This window comes from Cupressus sempervirens, chromosome 8 (genome assembly GCF_028749045.1).
Source record: "Cupressus sempervirens isolate cs-2001-9-10 chromosome 8, ASM2874904v1, whole genome shotgun sequence".
In the NCBI taxonomy this organism is placed as follows: domain Eukaryota; kingdom Viridiplantae; phylum Streptophyta; class Pinopsida; order Cupressales; family Cupressaceae; genus Cupressus; species Cupressus sempervirens.
In genome coordinates, this window is record NC_143125.1 from 433,784,972 (window position 1) to 433,806,007 (window position 21,036).

Here is a 21,036-nt window from a genome sequence, read left to right on the forward strand (position 1 = left end):
ATAGTATCTACTATCAACTAGTATCACAACTTTGGTTAAAGCATGGTATCAACTTTAATTATGCACCCAGGCAGGACCAGCAGGCATACCAGACCGGTACTGGGGGTGCAGGGACCAAACCCTGCAACTTAGATTATAAACTTAACATTTATGTTATTATGTAAGCATACAAATACAAGTTGAAGTGGGAAAATATTAACATGAATATTTGATTGTTTGAAATTTTGAATATTATCAATGATGATGAAAAAAATGCGTCTGAAAATGTGCTCCCCTTTTGTTTTTCAAATTTTACAAAAAAAAATTTCGTGCCTTTTTAACAATTAATGTCTTGGGGATGTTTCCGCCAAATTATTAACATCCTCATGCACCCTGTCTAAAAGAGGAAATATCCGTAGGATGCCATACAAATTTTGCAACCATTAGGGGCTTGAAAAAATAAAGCAAAACAAATGGAGACGAGGGATATAAATCCTTCCAGAACAGCCCTAAACAGCACGGAACGTGTTGGAAAGCTATTGAAGTTTTTTCTATTCTTTTGTGTCAATTTAGCATTAAGGAAATTGACAACACATAACTACCAACATTATATTCTAACCATATCATCTATATTTAAACTACTAAAAGTATAATATTTTATATCACTAGAGACAGAACAAAATTATGGGCAGTATATTGTATTCCTGGAGACCAACAAACTTATGGAATATATATGAAAATGGTAGATAGAAAGGGGAAGATTATGTACATTAGTTGGTCTGTTCTTGAGTTTTAAAGATTTTATTATTAAATGATTCTCTGTAAACCAGTAACAGGTTCAAGTTTTTAATGGCAAGTGCAGAACTTCTTGTAATATACTCTTTGATAATTAAAAGTCATTCAATTAAAAATTATCAAATCATAAACCATAATGGTTACCTCACGATTGGGTACGAGCTGGAGAATCCGTGCTGTACCTATGCGTCCTCTCAAACTCTTCATACTTGTGTCATCAAGATTATCCATCAGCCTTTCATCCAAAATGTTTATATCCTATATCATCTCACATGATATTAGGTTCTTTCAGAAAAATAGAATGATACTTCTGATGCATATAAAATATAATCAAACTATTACAATAATGGAACCAAACATTAGCTTTAAAGCTGATTCTGAAAGTGTTCTGACAGTAAATAATTGAATGGGTGTACATAAGTAGCTTATAATAAATTACGAAAAAAATAAATCACTTCCATCCATAAAAATGAGTAAAAAGAACTAATCCCACTCATGCAAACGCTTTTCCATGCCACTTTACTTCTACGAAATGTAATTTCAACAACCAGGCCAGATAGAAGAGCTTGACAAATAACTAATACCAGATAATACAAAAACAATTCCATTAACTTACAATCATAATTTGGCAATTTGCATACAATGACGCTGCAAACAAAAACTTTCCAACTTTACAAAACTTTAAAAATGGTTAAGTTTCTTCAACATATAACTTTTTATGGAAAATACTATGTCAAATGAGTATAGTATGGGTTTGGGGGTAGCACCCCAAGCAGAGGTTTGAGGGCAGTGCCCCAACTGGAGTCAAAGGGAAAAAACTCTAACAGTGCCCCCAATGGAATCAAAGGACAACACCCCTTGAAGAGTTCTACAGCCAACACACCTAGTGGGGTCAAGGAATGACATGCCTAGTGCATTCCCACTGTACAAGGTGTTACTGAGGAGCACAACCCCACCGCCAAGCCCAAATAAAGGATTTCAAGACCAGACCAACCTTCATGACCATGTTTTTCAGGCATGAAAAATACAGTTTGACCCTGTGAATTGTCAAGTTTCTGTTAGTACTCATTTCCTTTTCCCTGGACTGACCAAAAACTTATCCTCCAAAGGCTGCGAGTTAACTTTTAGAGTACCTGCCTAGGGAAAAAATCCACAAGTACCCAATGAGTTTGTAAACTATGCTTACAATGATAAAATTCATACGAGGTTTAACTCATGATTATCATTATTAATTTGTATTTGCATCCATTTTATTCCGTGGATCAAACACTTCCTAAAAAATAACTTAAGGGTACTCGTGAGTTGCAAACTAGGCCGAGTAAATCACCCAATTACTCATAGGTGAACCTTGGTAAGTAGCAATCTCAAACTCAAAACATACTCCTGAGCTGCATACAAGGCATAGTGACCCACTCATTTTCTCACAAGAAAGTCTAGATGAGTTGCATGCTTGACACTACAACTTGGCCCTGCAGTTGAAACCTGTTTTGCACACAATAATGTACTAAAAATGAGATTTTGTTGTCATTCACATTCAAAAATGTTTATTAAAACTGTTCATCTATATCCAAGCATTTATTCAGTCCAAAATGTAGAAAATAATGTAGTCAACAAAATTAAAATACATATCGGTATAACCATTTTTGGAGTGAGTGAAGATCATCTACAGTTTTCATTTTCTTTCCCTTAACGTAAACAACAATGTGATCTCACAAAGGAACTTTCAGACAAGTTGACAGATGAAATTTTGCAGACACATTCATTTCACTTTCATGGACATCTTTACACCTTTCATATGAATAATTCACATATATGACATCAGAGCTCAGTTTTCAGAATAGAGATCTGCCCGTATCTATGGTTATGTGCAGAAATTAATCACAAATTTTAAAACTTGCATGAACATTTTCCATAAAGTTCCATCAACCTACCATTTTCTATTGAAGTATTATTCTAACATGGCTAATTAATAATTTTGATCACAGAAATAGTTCCTAGTTGCAATCATTTCACATCTGATACTCTGTAATTTTACTCAAGTCCACTCAACGGTAAGAACCTAAGTCTCAGTAAAGTTTGGTAATTGAATTAGAAATTATGTGATTAATTCCCTGGAGACTGCTCTTCGTTGATATCAGAAACAAATGACTTGACACTTTATTTTTGCAGATTGATTCTAATCAAAGCATAATTTAGTGAGGTGTGTTTTCTTTGCTAGAACCAACTTAACTATCTGACCAAGACTTTCTTCAGAATAACGGAGTCAGGAATTATCCGCAGATTGTGAAGGGTTAAAGGTGAATTGGTGAGAGTGGGTGATCTCCCCTTTTAACTTGGGGCTCAGCTTTAAACCAAGAGGGTGTATCTAGCGGTCTTTCTTAGCAAGCATTCAAATCAAATAGAATGCACTTCACAGCAACCATACCCAAATATGAATTTGCTCTAAATAACAATCACTAAATGAAGCTCAGCTAGTTGTAATAAAGCCTATTTATAGCTAATAAACACTTTGCACATACACCTGCAAAATAAACAGTATTTGGGTATGGTTGCTCATTGATACTAGTATAATCTATGTAACACTATTTATAGAACAATATTTAGAGATTTTAGAGGAGCTAAATTAATATGTATAGTTAATAAGAATATAAACGGAAAAATCTATAATTCTATAAATAAATTTATCTATGGATGTGCTTTCATGCATACAATTTACAAATGTGTGTGTATAGTGTCATGCCAATCCTTTGTACATAAATGTATGTGAGTAGTATTTATGAGGAAAGGAAATGAATCCCTTTACTATGGGGACTAATCTCTATATGGGGATGCAGGAATTCCCCCTAGAATCCCCTTTTTGTAGGAGCGTGTCCCCAAGAATAGAGAATAATTTTCCTTACGATATTAATGGTTTGAAACTACTAGACTTTATTTTTGCATCTTAGAAACTATTAAGGTGCTATAAGAGTAATTATGTTATATTGTAAAAGGTGCATTTATGTTTGAGCCCAACACCTATTATTTACATATAATCATGGATACATATTGTGTTTTTGTCATCTGCACCACAATCATACATACCTTAAATGTTTTGAATGCTAAATTTGGGAGATGAAGTGTAATAGGGGCAATCAAAAGTTGGAGGAAATTGAGGCAGGAGGATATCTATCATCTTGAGCTAGCTCCTTGTTCTGGGCTGATTAATTGCATGAAAAGCACTTTTCTATTTGTGTCCCTTGAGAAAAGAGGGAGCTTTGAATTATATTTATCCCTTTGAGGAGCAAAGGAGGAGGGGCGAGGGGAGGATTCTCTTGTGGGTGCATTTTATTGTATTTTGTATAACAGAAAAGGGACCGTTTCCACACCTAGAGGAGGCATTAGACACACTCGGAGAGATGTGGACTTGTGGAGGAAAGGGGGAACACTTTATGTTCTCCCATGTTGTGCAGATGTTTGCAGTATTATGTTGGTCTGTATGTAGTTGAATCCACAAAATTGTTTAAGTTATTGTTGGTTTGTTTCTTGTTGAATCCACGAAGTAGATGACTTGTTGGTCTGTGGATAGTTGAATTCACAAACATGGAGACAAGAATAGTTTGGGTAGATGCTGATGCAGAGTTGGAACAATTTCCCAAACAACAAGAGTTTGTGTTACCGGAATGCAAAGTTGGATAATCCAGACATTTGCCTAGACAGAAAAGTTTAGGTTAATGAGGATACAATTTATTTTTTTTGCATAAAGCAAATCTTTAAGGGCAAGTTGCTAGCAAATTAAGGTTTACAGTTAACAAACTAGTTATTGATTTAGTTAGTTGGAATGTTTGTTTTGTACAGGAAAATAAGGCTTTATAGAGCCATTTTAAAGCAATATATATCAATCTTTTTGCAAAATTGATATATCATTTCATGTTGGTTTATTTGCAGCAATGGATTGAGTATCTGCTCTACCATATTCTAACACTAAGTGCAATATCCTCCCCACAAACAGTTCCCTTTCTAACATTCAATAAGAATAGAAGATTTAGATATTTTCCCTTTATGGCTTTTCTCTGATTCGTTTCTATAAAACAAAACTCAACTATTACTATTTCTCCAAACTTAAAAAACAGAAGGCCTTTTCTGATCAAATTTCAAGGATAAGTAAAACAGTTGTCGCAGGGATTCTATTAGAAGATGCCTAAGAGATGAATATAAAACCTGACAGCCAATATATCTAATGGTAACTGATGTTTTTTTCATTCCCTGCCAGTCATACTGCCCATATTTAAAGATAATTTCAATGAATTGCAACATAAACACCAACAGAAAAATATCCCATGCATCCAATATTGCTAGAAACGTTACCAGAAATCAGAGGAATACCCAGTTGATTCAAAAAAGTAAAAAAATCAACTTACTTCAGGTATGGATTTCAACGCAAGCCTCGCATATACAAGATCAATCGAAATTCCAGTGAATTTAAACCTCATCAAAGGGACATTTGCATTCTTTACACATTGAACCTCTGAAACTCCATGTGTTTTCTTAAGCATGTTGCACAATACAATAAAAAAATCATCCTGCATAGATCATTTTCTGCTTAGTAACAGTATTGGCTCAATTTCTCAACTCAGAAAAGGTGTAATCCACAAAAAAGATTTACCTCCAATGATGCATAACAAGGTCCAACACACAAAGCATCAATATCTGCTTCCGGTCCATGGACCTGATCATTTTCCACCATTCATCAGTTAAGCTCAGTTTGTAAGTCATAATAATGCTAATTTATATAATATTTCAAAATTTTCTTAGTTTACAAGTTATACTAAAACTTTTTTATTCCGTAATATACATCAATATTATAAAGGCAAGCCTTTGAGTTCCCAGTTATCAGCTTATACTGTGAACCAGTCATACAGTAAAGAGGGCAATGCATAAGCCATGTGATACATTATCTAGTGCCCTATTTGGAGAGGTGACCAATGGTTAACCCTATACCAAGCCAAAACATCAATATATAACGGTTACTATTAAACACACAATATACCCACTTGTTAAAACTATCATGCAAGATATTCTCAATCTCCAGTATACATATGAATCACAATCTTAATTCAGAAAAACTGATCAATTCCAAAATTATAAGAAATGCTTTTATGGTAAGAAAGGGGAGTTATATCAAAATTTATAATATCTCTGTGACTGTTGCAGCTGCTGCATATACTACGCCAACAAAATGTAGCACAAACACTGATAATATATATTCTTCTAAAAGCATTCCTCCAGAAATTTATTATGTTTCTGTAGCGGTCAGAAACACTATGGTTATCAACTGCACTTTAAGCAAGCATGAGGGAAAGAGAAAAATGGATTGATGTGCTTCAAATCTTTTTGCTTGTCACTCCTGAAAATATGCAACATATTTTTACATAATAGCATCATCCTCAAACTGTTATTGTTTCCCTTATACAGGACTTTCTTGGCCAGTCTATAACATTTAAACTGTTGTTTTCAACAATATTCCACCATATTCCTTCAGATTCATGAGAAGAATGATGGCATTAAGGCCCAGAGAAGCAAATAACTTTAGGTTGATCTTGTTTGCCATCCATTATCAGAACCAATAAATCATCAAATTCATTTTAGTAACCACGATATTGATTTTAAATCTTGTGGTTGATGATGTCCATTAAAGAATCAAGGGACTACCCTAGTGCACTGTTATTGGCGACTGGGTTCATCAGCACTGGAACTTCAGCCACAGTCTTAACTTTATCTTCCTATAACACCAACAAAAAATGGCCTTACGTTTTGGCCCTATGGAGTAACTACTACTTTTTTGTTTGATTATGTACTATGGGTGGAGCTGAAAATGGCCGGTCAGGATATGTTCTATGTCATCCATTGCTTCTATGCAACTGCCAACCATTGATGCCAAAATTAGAACCTCCAGCTTGTATAGGAAACACCTTTGGTGTAGTTAAAAAATGATTCTCTACAGCTTTATGACACCAATTCTTAAGCCAAAGTCAATTGCCTATCTCACAATCAGCATATGTTTCAAGAGATACCATTGCGAGAACCTAATGCCTTTGCCTGCTTCTATTTGGGAGAACTCCAGTATAGGAGGGACCATCCAATCTAGTTCCACTAGGTATTGTACAAGAAGAAACGTGTTCCATCATTAAAAGAAAATAATTGAGACCTGTAAAAACTTGCAGACCAGTGCAGACCATAGTTTGAGATTCAATTTTATGCATAACTTGGAAGCAATCCAAAACCCAAAGGGAACATTCCATTTTTTCTTTACTGCTTTGAACAGAGAAATGGAAACCCCCTACCCTTCTCCATTGCTGCCTCAATTGTTTGTCCTCGCTTTCTCAACTAGTCCAACTCTTGCCATCTCAATCATGCTACAAAGTAATTACTAGCTAAACATCTACAATTCAACTTCATTTGAAAAACTTGATGGTCGATCAGGTACATTTCTGCTGGCTGAAAACCATTATCGGACTCTGAAAGGAACTGATTTGATATTAATGATACTAAAATAGTTTCCATAAAAACTATATTTTTCTTAGCGAAGACAAAGAGTTGTAATAAATCTTAATTACTAGTGTGGGTGTACAGTGTTTCTTGATGGGATACGAGGGGACAAGTTTCAGTGATGAGGGGACCAAGTGCCTCAGTTTGGGAACAGTCAGGAGACAGCAAAGCAGCAGAAGCGACAAGGTGGCACATACACATATGGTACTGAAAAATTAGTTATAAAAAGATGTGTAAGAATTAATCATAAGGAAATGAATCTCTGGTGTACAAAATGTAAAGTTTAAACAAATAAACATTAGAAACACAACAATGATTGCATTGAACATTAACACAGAGTTTTGGAACTTGGGGAGCAAATCAAGAATAAGAGTTGCAAATGAAACTTTGGCATACTACGTGATTTCTAAACTAATAAACATAGAAAACATGCCAATGACTGCATAAACAATAGCAATAGTGGGTAGGGGTTTGGGGTCATGGGCCAATGCCCCTTGTGGGAGTTTGGGGGCAAACCCATAGCAGGCTTAAGAACTTAAGGGACAAAGCCCCTTGGCAGGGTTTGGGAGAAAAATCCCCAGCAGTTTCAAGGGTCTAGGGACAAAGACCCAATGATGTCAAGGGGCAATGCCCCTTGTGGTGTCTAGGGGCAGCACCCAAAATGTGCTCCCTGTTGCAATATAGGGCAGGTTGTGGGGATGCGGCCCTCACAAGGTCAAGGGATAACACCACTTGTGTAGGTGTAGAGACAAAGCCCCCAGCAAGGTCGAGGATTAGTACCCCTCATCATAAAAGGTGAGGTCGAGAGGCGGAGCCCACACAAACCTTCAAAACCTCATGAATGTCGTTTTCACAATTTATCTCCTTTTTTCTTTGTTTTCACTTGATATTTTTTATTGTGGATTGCAACAAATGACTAGGCATCCAAGGAATGGTCAAGTGACAAGTAGGAGTCCTCCGTACATCCTGACAACGTCCCTATAAAGGTCACTATGTGACAGGGCAACGTTTCCCCTAAGTTTCAACATCCCAAAAATGAAGGGGGAGGGGGGACGGGGGGGTGTAGTTTAGGGAGATGCTTCTCCATGGTTGATTAAATTTACTAGTAAAGCCACTAGAATGTCATTAGTGAAGTCACATGAAATGTCATGGTGGTATAATTTCTAAGCTTGTTGAAAAGAGATAGCTTTTGGTAGCAGATTCCATTTTCCAATGACTTGTTTTTATTGTTTTGGGTGTCTGTTTGGTATATTCTCAACCTGCATACCAAAAGCCAAAGCTAAGCTTAAAACAGTATTTTGCTTAAACTTCCATAAAAAAATAGTGTAAAACTCCAATGTATTCAAAAAGAGATCAAAGTTCAAACCCTTGAGGTAGGGCAATGCCACATAGTTTTCTCAAATGGAAGAAGTCACTCCATTCCATTTCTCTATATGAGATTCATACACATACAGTAATCTTAAAATGTTCTCTATTGCCTGAGCCCTGCAATACGCCACTCACATATTTACAATTTATAGTTTATTGCTTGGTTACTGGTTGTTGAGTATTGTTTACTATTTATTGTTACTTGATAATTGGTTATTGGTTACTTGTATTTGGTTGTTTTCTTGTGGTTTATATCAGTTTTTGTTAATTTATTTAATTGTTTATGGTTTGAACTGCATACCTCTTATTGTCTGTCAGAGTGATGTTACCATTTATTGGTTGTGCTAGGGCTTATGTTAAATATTTCTCAGTACGGAGTTTTCTTTCAATCCTTGTGTGAATCCCTATGATGTGTATCTGAGGTGCGCTTGATTGTGGCTTCTTTTAATGATGTGGAGTTAAGATTTGAGTTTAAATTGTCATTTGATAACATATTTTCCTTAGCATCTCTACCTATGAAGAGTAAGAGATATGAAAACTGAAAAACATGTCTACTGTAAGAAACATGAAATCAAAAGCCAAGAAACTCCCATAGTGATTTCTTATATAATGTTATCAAGGATCTTTGCATTCATCAGCACCTGCAAACCTTGTTTACCACTCCAGCTAATAGATTTCAAATGGAATGTTATTGTCCTCATGGTACGTAACATATTGAACCTACCCAAAAGACAATAATAAAAATTGTTCATAGATTCAAATGTCGTACCTCTAAATGATAAGATCCAAAGGGGAATATTTTTGCGTTTGATCTTTCTTTCAGGTCTTCTGAAATTCGTCTTTGCCAAGCTACTTTCTTCACCCAGCGTTTAACAATCTACAAGATGAAAAAATATGTGTGTTTTAATGGTGTGCTTTAAAACTTGTCCCAGTTTTCCAAGACCCTATTTCCTTTCCCCTAATGGAAATAAAGTCCCCATGCATCATATAACATTGTATTAAAAACGACATTGAGAGCTACATATTTAATAGCTTATACAGAAATGAACTAAAGGTTCATGTGGAGAGCAGAAAGTATCAAATAAAAATCATCAAACTTTACTTCCATTCACACATTAAATTATAGCTATATTGACCTTACAATTTGATTGAACTTCACATAAACCTAAACTAAAATCCCTCTGCATAAAACAGCTCGGTAAAAATTGCTACATATATGCCTCTATTGATTATTAAAAAGGTTTTACCATTTCCAAATTTCACAACCTTCAATATATTGGCAATGTATAAATTTTTAATTTTCTTCAATATCTGCGCAAATTTCTATTCAATAGAAATGCAGTGAAACAGTTTCAACATTTCACAAACTAATGCTGCAGTGCATTGGCAACGCATGAACCTTCAATTGTTTTCTTTATCTGCATACATTATTAGAACACTTTCACCATTTCCAAATTTGACAATGTAAAGCTGCAGTTTGTTAGCATTGCATAAGTCTTTCATTGTTTTCTGTATGGCATCAATTATTTAAACAGTTTCATCATTTCCAAATTTCACAATCTAATGCTGTAATGTATTGGCAAGGTATGAATCTTTAATTGTCTTCCATATCTGCATAGATTTATTTTCAAGTTTGAAACAGAAGTGCAGTAGAACTAAGTTATCATACAAAACATTAGTGAAAATTCAAGGATACTGAATCCGGTCAAAGAATATTGGTATTACATTCTCTGAACCTATTATCATGCATTGTGACAATACAAGTACAATTAATATTTCTAAGTATCCAGTTTTACATTCAACAACTAAACACATTGCTATTACATATCACTTCCCGAGGGAGAAAGTCAACAAAGGAATCAGATTGGAATATGTGAGCACAGAAGATCAAGTAGCAGATATATTTACTAAACCATTGGCTAAAGACACTTTTGAGTACCTTAGAGGTATGCTTGGGTAATGGCCCCACCTTGTGCAGAGTAATTGATGCAGATTTGCATGAGTCCAGTGTATTCAGCACATATTTATTCATCTGGACGTGATGCTTGGTACTGCTCCTTGGGAGGAGTGGTCACATTTTGCAGAGCTAATGGTAGTGCTCTTATGTAATGAAATTTGCATAAAAGTGTTTGTTGGGACTTGACATTTCTTTGGTTGCAGATTGGCTTGATCCAATACAAGTAATTTGATGAAGATCATCATCAAAAGGGAGAAACCTTTAGAATGAGAGATCAATGAGATATGTTGATGCTTGGCTTATCAACACCTTTGCCATTGATATCAAAGGGGAACAAGATCAGTGAAAAACCTTTCATCACGGAAGGTATATGTATGAAAGTATCAAAGTTGATCAAGGAAGGTATATGCACAGATGAATGTTGAGGATATTCAGAAAATTGTATTTTGTTGATTATACTTGGATCAATGGTTTTTCACCATATGTTGCCATCAATGCCAAGGGGGGAGATTGTTACAAATTAAGACCTTTGTTAGCACTTGGATGAGTTGCTGAGATGTTGTATTGATGACTAGTTTTGTCATTGATGACAACATATGTTTGTATGCTCGTGACAGACAGATTCTGTATCTCGCAGGTTATTTATCCAATCAGCAAAGTTAGTATGTAACAGAATATGATATGCGAGCTTACATTTCTGTGGCAGAATGAGTATAGACATCATGTCTATGTTCCCTTTACTTTATGTTATGTTCTGGATGAGTTACAGCTTATTTAGTGAAAACTGGTAGCAGACAAATCTACAAGGAATAATGATAGAGATGGTAGCATTTTTGCTATATCTTATTAGCAAGCAGAAATTAATGTCAATGAGCTTGGGATATGATAGAAGACTTGTTCATGCACATAAGTTCAAGAGTGAAAAGCATTTGGGTTATTCTGGAAAGGTCGCTATTGTGTAACGTGGGGCATATTTTACTGGCAGCCGACTGTGTTGAGGAAACGTATAAATTCATTATTGTAAAATGTAATATTAATGTTGTAACATGTAGAAACTTAATGTAATGGTTTTACTAATGCTTCTAAAAGTGTGTATGTCTTAGCATGGACATGTGTAATTAAATGTACATTGGGCAAGCCATAACAGGCTGACCTAATCAATTATTTGAAAAAAGGTATAAAGGAAAGGTGTTTTCCTTGGTTGGCTATGCATGTATGTTGATGTTGATGCAAATTTTTATGTTGGATGATCAGAGCATAGCAAAGATGATGTTGGTCAATTGAAGTAAACTTCAAAGGCATTGTTTTGGCGAGTAACTTGCAGATCAGTCAGTTCATGCTATTGGATATGTTATCATAAAAGTTTATCTTTCACATTTGTTGGAACATTTAGGCAATGGGACTATTTGTTTCCTAATAACCTCTAACAAGGTTGGAACCTTCTAACAAGGGTTTAGTCTTCTAACAAGGACCGTTGTACTAAATGCATTGTATTTGACTCCTAATAGGGTCACACCCTTTCACAAGGAACCTATTTATTAGTACATTATCTTGTGGGTGTCATCCCCACCGGGGTTTTCCCTCTGATCAAGGGTTTCCCTAGTCAACAAATCACTATGTTATGGTGTATGGTTTTTAACTGTTGTAAATCATTGTTTTACTTGTTGGAGATCAAAATTATAAGTTTGGTTTTAATTATACTTGGTCACAACTGCTTTAACCCCCTCCCGCCCCCCACGTCTCAGTTGTGTGTGGACTTTACTTCTTAACACATAGGCATCCAACAAATCACATAGAATGGAGGAAATTTCTCAGCTGTTGTAGTTGCAACTGCACTGGCAGAAATTTGCAAAATGAAAAAGAAAAAATAGGGTGCAAGTTATTCAAAAGATTGCCTCAAAGAAATGCAGTCTCATGGCAACAACTGCCAGTGGAGATTATTGGCAATGCTAAGTACAACAATCTGAAAGAATAAGCTTGCATTATAATAATGTGCATTGCATCTAGTATCTAGTACATCAAAGCTTAACAAAAAACAAAGTTTTTATAGTTATATATATAAACTTTCATAGTTATTATCTTTATTTTTTATTTCGCTCAATTTTTTGTTATTTTCTATTTATTTATTTTTATTATTATTATTTATTTTATATTTTTGTATTTCGTTTTCATTGCTTTCTTTATTTTTGTTTCATTTTTCATTTCATTATTTATTTATTTATTTCCTTCATATTCATGCAATGCCTTTCTTATACATTTCTCTGTATGTATGTATGTATGTGTATATATATATATATGTATGTATGTATGTATGTATGTATATACATATATACTTTCATATTTGTCATCTTTATTTTTTATTTCGCTCAATTTTTTGTTATTTTCTATTTATTTATTATTTTTATTATTATTTATTTTCTATTTTTGTTTTGTTTTCATTGTTTTTTTTATTTTTGTTTAATTTTATTATTTATTTCCTTCATATTCATGCAACAACTTTCTTATGCGTTCCTTTGTATAAGTACACATATATAGATTCATATAAGTATACTTATACATACATTTATAAGTATACTTAAACACATATACTTAGACAGACTTACAAGTATACATGTTTTAGTATAATTACTTTTTCTAGCATTTTTTTCCACTTTTGTATAAACTTGATTGCTGTCTTTCTTACATATATATATATAGCAATCAGGTTTATTTATATATCAAGTTTATATGTGTGTGTGTGTGTGTATTTGATGGCTAGTTGCTTTTATATATATACTTTTATAGTTACTATCTTTATTTTTTATTTTACTCAATTTTTTGTTATTTTCTATTTATTAATTATCATTATTATTGTTTATTTTCTAATTTTGTTTTGTTTTCATTGCTTCCTTTATTTTTATATTTTATTTTATTTTTATTATTATGATTATTTTTATTTCTACTTATTATTATTATGTTTATTTATTATTTGTTTTGGTTTCTTTGCATTCCTTTTTTATTGTTTGCCTTATTGTGACCCTTGGTCTTTGGTTGTCTGGTCCTTTTTGTTGCTTATTCCTTTGCCTTTTCTGTAAAAATTTTAGCGTTATACTTTTGTTTCGTGCTTTGTTAATTTATTAGTGTCTTGGTCTTTTCTTCTTCTTTTTCTTATTTATTTAGTGAGTCATATGTGTTGGTTCTGTTTTTTCACTTCTTTTCCTTTTTTATTTTTTATTTTCCTCCTTGCCTCATTGTGCGTATTGTTCTTTCTCTCCTTGCCTTATTATTCCCCTTTTTCAAGCTAGTCTGCAATTCTTTCTTTCCTTTCTATCCTTCTCTCTCATCCTGATGATGGATCACAGAGTGTGATCTGAAACATTGATGCTAAAAAGACACAATCAAATCCTGAAACAAAAATTAGTTGGCAATGTTTTTGTCAAATATTACAGTTGGGAATGCACTATCCAACATGCATGCAAAATGGAAGCTTAGATATGGCAAAGGAGTTGTTTGAAGGCTGCGATCTCATACTATGTTATGATTGTGAGACACATACAAAATGGAACTTGATAGACATTTTAGTATGGATAAACAAGATTATTCAAAGCATCAAATCACATACAAACTAAATGTTAATTGTTGTTTTGTACAAATTAAAGTTAATAACTATACTCAAGTTGCTCATGTAGATTGAAGCCATCATCAAATGCTGATAGAAAGTAAATCTTGGTTTCAAAAGCCTTCACTAAATTTTAAAAGCTTCTAAGCTATCAAGGAAAACTTGAGGGTTAAGATTGCAATAACATTATTTGGCATATAATGAGTCATATTTTGAAAGGAGAAAAAGCTAGTTACAAATATCCAAGAAGCAGATGTGGTTCCTATTCTCTGTGAAGAACCTCCTTATAGCAATATCGTGAGAATGCTCGAAATAACAGAATACAAAGTGATAGCAGAACTCAGAATGAATCTACTGATCGCAGGCCACTTCGAGAGGGTAACCTCCTTTGAGCAAGCTCAATACAATAAATTCGTCCGTGCCCATCAAGGGCCTCAACCTATTCTTATACACTGGGTACGATCTAGAAAAGTAATACTACCTATGCATGTGGGATAATAAAATATACTCACGGGACGACTTACAAAGCATATGCGTCCAACAACACTACTCTAACAAAATAAACAGAAGGAACACACAGGTTCCTAACATCCCCTCTCCCTTAGAAAAAAGCTTTGTCCTCAAAGCTTAAGGTGTGGAAATTGTTGTTGAATCTGAAGAAGGGGTTCCCAGGTAGCATCCTCTGGTTGCATGCCATGCCACTGAATCAAGACCTCAGAGATGGAGCGAGAGCGAAGCTGGCGAGTGCGCTGGTCAATGATTGCCACCGGCTCTAGGATAATGGATCCTTCCGTATCCATTTCAGGGAGAGTAGTTTGTGCTCTGACAGTGGTACCCAGAACTTTCTTTAGACAAGAAACATGAAAGACTGGATGAATGCGGGAAGAAGGAGGAAGTTCCAGTTTATAAGCAACTGAACCAATCTTCTGCAGAACCTTATAAGGCCCATAAAATTTTGGGGCCAGCTTATGACGCCCTTTCAGCTTTAGGGAGGATTGTTTGTATGGCTGTAGACGAAGAAAAACCATATCCCCAACTTGAAATGAGCGCTCAGAACGGTGTTGATCTGCTTGCTGTTTCATCCGATTACGGGCCATGTGAAGATTATCCTGTAAGGTACGAAGAATCTGATCCCTGCTGCGGAGAACTATGTCAACTGCCTGGACTGGTGAGCTGTTGGGAGTGTAGGGAAGGAGCACTGGAGGTGCCTGACCATAGACTGCTTCATATGGAGTCATTTTAGAGGCAGTGTGGTAAGAGGTATTGTACCACCATTCAGCTAAAGGGAGCCACTTGGCCCACTGATGTTGCTGTTCGGAAGTGAAGCAACGAAGATAAGTTTCCAAGCATTTATTGACAATTTCAGTTTGACCATCAGTTTGTGGGTGATAGCCCGAACTCATCTTCAGTTTGGTGCCAGTTTTCTGAAACAGTTCAGTCCAAAAATGACTGGTAAAAGTTGCATCACGATCAGAGACAATGGAAGAAGGGAGTCCATGAAGACGAAATATCTGGTCCATGAAGATTTGTGCAACAGAGGAGGCAGTATAGGGGTGGCTGAGGGCACAAAAATGACTATATTTCGAGAGACGATCAACCACAACCAAGATCACTGTCTTGCCACCGGATTTAGGAAGCCCTTCAATGAAATCCATAGAAATATCAGTCCAAATCCGTGTAGGGATGGGCAATGGTTCGAGCAAGCCAGGAAGGAGGGTCGTTTCACCCTTGTGGCGTTGGCAAGTATCACATTCAGCCACCATCTGTTGAATCGTCTGTTTCATCCCTTTCCAAAAGAAGTTTCTCCTTGCTCGCTCATAAGTTTTGAGGAAGCCTGAGTGCCCTGCTGAAGGAGAAGCATGGAGTTCATAAAAAATAGCCTGATGTAGAGCTGGGTTCTGAGGAAGCACTAGCCGACCCTTGTATCGAAGAGAAGCACCATCCCAAGAGTAATGTCGTATAGCAGAAGGATTATTGGCTAGCTGGTGAATGATTTGAGATAAAGAAGAGTCACTGTCATAGCCCTGCTGAACAGACGCTAACCAATTGGGAATGGGCATAGAAATAGCGGAAAGGGAAGCTTGACTATCAAATGTGCGAGAAAGAGCATCTGCCACAATATTCTCCTTACCCTTCTTGTAGGTGATCTCATAATCATACCCCATGAGTTTGCTGACCCATTTCTGTTGTGTAGGAGAGGATACCCGTTGTTCCAGGAAGTATTTCAGACTTTGGTGATCGGTTCTGATGCAAAAATGACTCCCTAAGAGGTATGGCCGCCACTTCTGTACAGCATGCAAAATAGCCATCATTTCTTTTTCATAAGTAGAGAGGGCTAGATTCTTACCAGAGAGGGCTTTGCTAGTGAACGCAATAGGATGGTCATCTTGCAGGAGAACAGCACCCAATCCATTGCCGCAAGCATCACTCTCAATAGTGAAGGGTTTGGAAAAATCTGGCATCGCGAGAACAGGTGTACTGCACATAGCCTGTTTCAGTTGTTCAAATGCAGTCTCAGCAACAGGGGTCCAGGAGAAGGCATCCTTTTTTAACAGAGCTGTCAATGGTGCTGCAATTTTCCCGTAATCTTTGACAAACTTGCGGTAGTAGCCAGTCAACCCCAAAAAACCCCTAAGGCTCTTGAGAGTTTTAGGATGCGGCCAAGTTTTCATGGCATCTATTTTTGTAGGATCCACCCGCACTCCATGGTGTGCAACAATATGCCCGAGATACTCCACTTCCTCCTGGCCAAACACACATTTAGATAGTTTTGCACAGAGTTGATGATCAGAGAGAAGTTGCAAGACAAGCTCCAGATGATGGAGATGCTCAGCCCAAGTTTTGCTATATATGAGGATATCATCAAAGAAGACCAGAATGAATTTCCGGAGGTATGGTCGAAATATGTTATTCATCACTGCCTGAAATGTTGAAGGAGCATTCGTGAGGCCAAAGGGCATGACTAAAAATTCATAGTGACCATCATGTGTGCGGAAGGCAGTTTTAGGTATATCCTCCTCATTAACCCGAATTTGATGATACCCAGAACGAAGATCTAACTTGGAGAAAAAATGAGCCCCATGAAGTTCATCAAGAAGTTCACCAACAACTGGAATGGGAAACTTGTCCTTTATAGTGAGATGATTAAGTGCTCGGAAATCAATGCAGAGTCGCCATGACCCATCTTTTTTGCGAACAAGCAGAACTGGAGAAGAAAAGGAACTGGTACTAGGGCGAATAATACCTTGCTTCAGTAAGTCACGGACAAGTATCTCGATTTCGGTCTTCTGATGAAATGGGTAGCGGTAGGGCCTGATGTTGGGCGGAACACTGCTAGGAAGGAGCTGAATACGGTGGTCCTCTGGACGAGAAGGAGGTAATCCCACAGGTTCAGCAAATATACCAGAATACTTGTCCAAAATGTGTTGGAGATCGGCAGGAGTGCTAGAGACTGCTGATGGCTGCATCTGAATGGAATGGAGTTGAGCGATGACACCATGTGAATTCTTCTTAAGAAGTTTTTCCATCCGGTGTGAACTGATGATGCTGAGAGACCCTGGTTGTAAGCCTTTCAAAGTGTGTTGGTGCCCCTCGGCTGAAAACTGCATCCAAAGTTCAGCAAAATCCCAGAGAATGGGGCCAAGAGTGCGTAACCATTGGGCACCCAAAACCACATCATAGCCACCTAAGGGTAAGGCAAACATGTCAGAGCGCATGTTATAATCTCTAATAGAGAGACGCACATTGCGACATTTCCCTTTACAAGGTAAAGTGCCCCCATTGGCAATCATGACTTCAAAGCTAGAGCAGGGATGGATAAAGCAATCAGCCTGTTTGGCTATTCGTGGATCAATGAAGTTATGAGTGCTACCAGAATCAATGAGTATAGTAAGAGGGATCTTCTTGAAGAAACCCTGGACCCGCATGGTTTGTGGAGTAGTGACTCCTGCCAAAGCATGGACAGATATCTCTGGTGGAGCTTCTGGTGAAGGAGGTTCAGGCTGGTGAGGCTCAACCTCATCATCCACTGTTTCCTGAGCATCTACATATTCTTCCAGTTCCGGTGGAGAATCCACATCCAAGAGATAGAGCTTTTGCTGAACACATCTATGGCCCCGAGACCATTTCTCATCACAATTATAACAAAGCCCTTTGTCTCGCCTGACTCGCATCTCTGTTTCAGACAAGTGCTTGATCGGAGTAGTTCTGGGAGCTGGTATGACTGGAGGGTTGTGAGAACCTGTATTTCTGAATGGAACAAAATTAGATCTGGAGCGTTGTAGAGCACTAATCTTGTCTTCCGCTAACTTAGCCAACCCAAGGGCTTCCATCATTGTAGTAGGTCGAAACATTTTGACTTCTGAGCGAAGTGCATCCTTCAGACCACTGACAAAACAACTACGGAAGAATTCATCAGACAAGCCCTCTGTGTAATTAGCTAATTTTTCAAACTCTGTCTGGTATTCTCTTACAGTGCCTGTTTGACGCAGTTTAGTTAGTGCTCCTGTGAAATCATCAAAGGAACTAGGGCCAAAGCGCTCCAAAATGAGGGTGCACAATTCTCTCCACGTTGGGCCTACATTAGCCTTGATGTACCAACGGAACCATTGAAGAGCTTCATGTTCCAAATGAAAAGATGCAAGGGAGACTTTGTGGTTATCCAAAGTATTATGCAAGCTGAAATACTGCTCTGCCCTATAGATCCATCCAGTCGGATCAGAACCATCGAAGCGTGGAAAATCAAGCTTTGGTCCACGGAAATTGCCAGAAGAGGACCCAGTATCTCCTGAATGGTTTCGGCTCATGGCTGACTGCTGAAAGTTAAGACCCAGAATTTTGTCATCCAGATCTTGAAGTTTGGTTTTGAGGGATGCAATTTCCTCTTCCATGATTTTTGCTCCTGTACGCGTAACAACCATAAAACAAGGTTTTTTTTTTTTTTTTTTTTTTTTTTTTGGAATGGGTAGAAGATGAGAAACAAAAACTTTTTTAGTTACGGCAAACTTGGATTTGGGTAAAACTCATATAGGAAATGGGTGTTCGACGGGTGGTGGGAGACTATCTGGGGACAAGGGAAAAAGAAAAATGAGGGTTTCAAGGGTAGGGAGGCGAAATGAGGCGAACAGTCCAAGAGGGATAAGGGAGCAAAATGAGGAATTGAATCTTGTGGCTCAGTTTGGGGGCGATTGAATGAGAGGTGAAAAAGATAGGGCAAACCCTAAAATTAGATAAATGAGGGATTTAGGGCTTTGATATGTAAAATTTGGGGTTGGGTCGCCAAGGAAGGAAGTATGCGAAATGATATTGCAGACGTTCTGCGGAAGTATGAGCAGAAACAGAAAGCAAACAAGGAAGCTACGACTAAAAATTTTTTTTTTTTTTTGAACAGTCGACTTAGAAAAATTCACTCACAGACAGAACAACTGAAAAGAGTTATTGCAATAACAAGAGATATTAGAAGTGAGAGGAACCTGAAGGCCACAACAGAAAAAAAATTTGATGTAATTTCCACCCAGCGAGCCCAAGAGAGTGCTCTGATACCAGATGTGAAGAACCTCCTTATAGCAATATCGTGAGAATGCTCGAAATAACAGAATACAAAGTGATAGCAGAACTCAGAATGAATCTACTGATTGCAGGCCACTTCGAGGGGGTAACCTCCTTTGAGCAAGCTCAATACAATAAATTCGTCCGTGCCCATCAAGGGCCTCAACCTATTCTTATATACTGGGTACGATCTAGAAAAGTAATACTACCTATGCATGTGGGATAATAAAATATACTCACGGGACGACTTACAAAGCATATGCGTCCAACAACACTACTCTAACAAAATAAACAGAAGGAACACACAGGTTCCTAACATTCTCACACAGGCCGCACTACATACCTCCAAAATGGACTGGTTAAAAAGGCTCTTAAGACTTTCAAAATATGCAATGCACCTTCAAATAGGGAAGCACGATAAAGCAAATAAGTAGTCTAGCAGAATGCCTCACAAAGAAATGTGATCTCATGGAATGCAATGAACACCTCACAAAATAGATTTGTTGAAAAGCCTTTAGAATCTTTCAAGTACAATAGGTAGGGCCATCTTTGAAAGCATATAATTATGACAATGATCATGGAAAGATAGGTCTCAATGTGATGTACATGGCTATCATGGAACAAGCTGATGCATCAAAATTACCTCCAAATTGTTTATGTAAAGAGCTAGAGAGAGTTAATGAGTTTCATAGGAAGGCAAGGGCAACATTGATCTCAGTGGAATCGTTAGGGATGTATTGCTAGATACTACAGAAATCTTCAAGGTTCCCAAAGACTGTAAATCTGGATCAAATGTTGGGTGCATCAACTACTCTATTCACTTTGCAAATAGTTGTGTAATTGAATGGGAGTCCATTAAAAAGCTTTTGAATCAAAACATGAAGAATTTTGCCAACCAAGCAGATGGTGGATTTTTTGAATCAAGATGGTAATGGCTCGGTAGAAGGTATTGTTTGCTAGCCACTGAATGCATAGGTTCGTCTCCAAAAACATATAAATAACTTTGACATGCAAGTGGTGAGGTTTTAAAAGAAATGACAGCCTTGAGCCAATGATATAAAACAAAAATCACTAAAAAGGGCAATATCAGGTGAGATGAAATATGCAGTCACCCATGTGGTTGCATATAAAAGCCTTGCAAGATAATAGTGATGCATGGCATCTTCCCTACATCTGTGATTGAAGTCTACGATGAAGTGAATCATAAAAGAAAAGTAAGGAACATCATGCCTTATTAGCAATGACAATAAGCATTTTAACAAAGAGG

General features: G+C 36.8%; 1 protein-coding gene across 3 annotated transcripts in view; it reads right to left on the bottom strand.

Moving 5' to 3' along the window:
- Window positions 1-21,036, bottom strand: part of PAPS3 (poly(A) polymerase 3) — a 48,004-nt gene that overhangs the window by 18,357 nt on the left and 8,611 nt on the right. For all 3 annotated transcript variants that reach the window (XM_089798004.1, XM_089798002.1, XM_089798003.1), the window contains exons 4-7: window positions 9,437-9,544; window positions 5,417-5,479; window positions 5,172-5,333; window positions 919-1,032 (exon numbers count right to left, since the gene is read on the bottom strand). In XM_089798004.1, coding sequence (XP_089654130.1) covers window positions 919-1,032; window positions 5,172-5,333; window positions 5,417-5,479; window positions 9,437-9,544 — 447 coding nt within the window. The remainder of the gene's footprint in view (window positions 1-918; window positions 1,033-5,171; window positions 5,334-5,416; window positions 5,480-9,436; window positions 9,545-21,036) is intronic.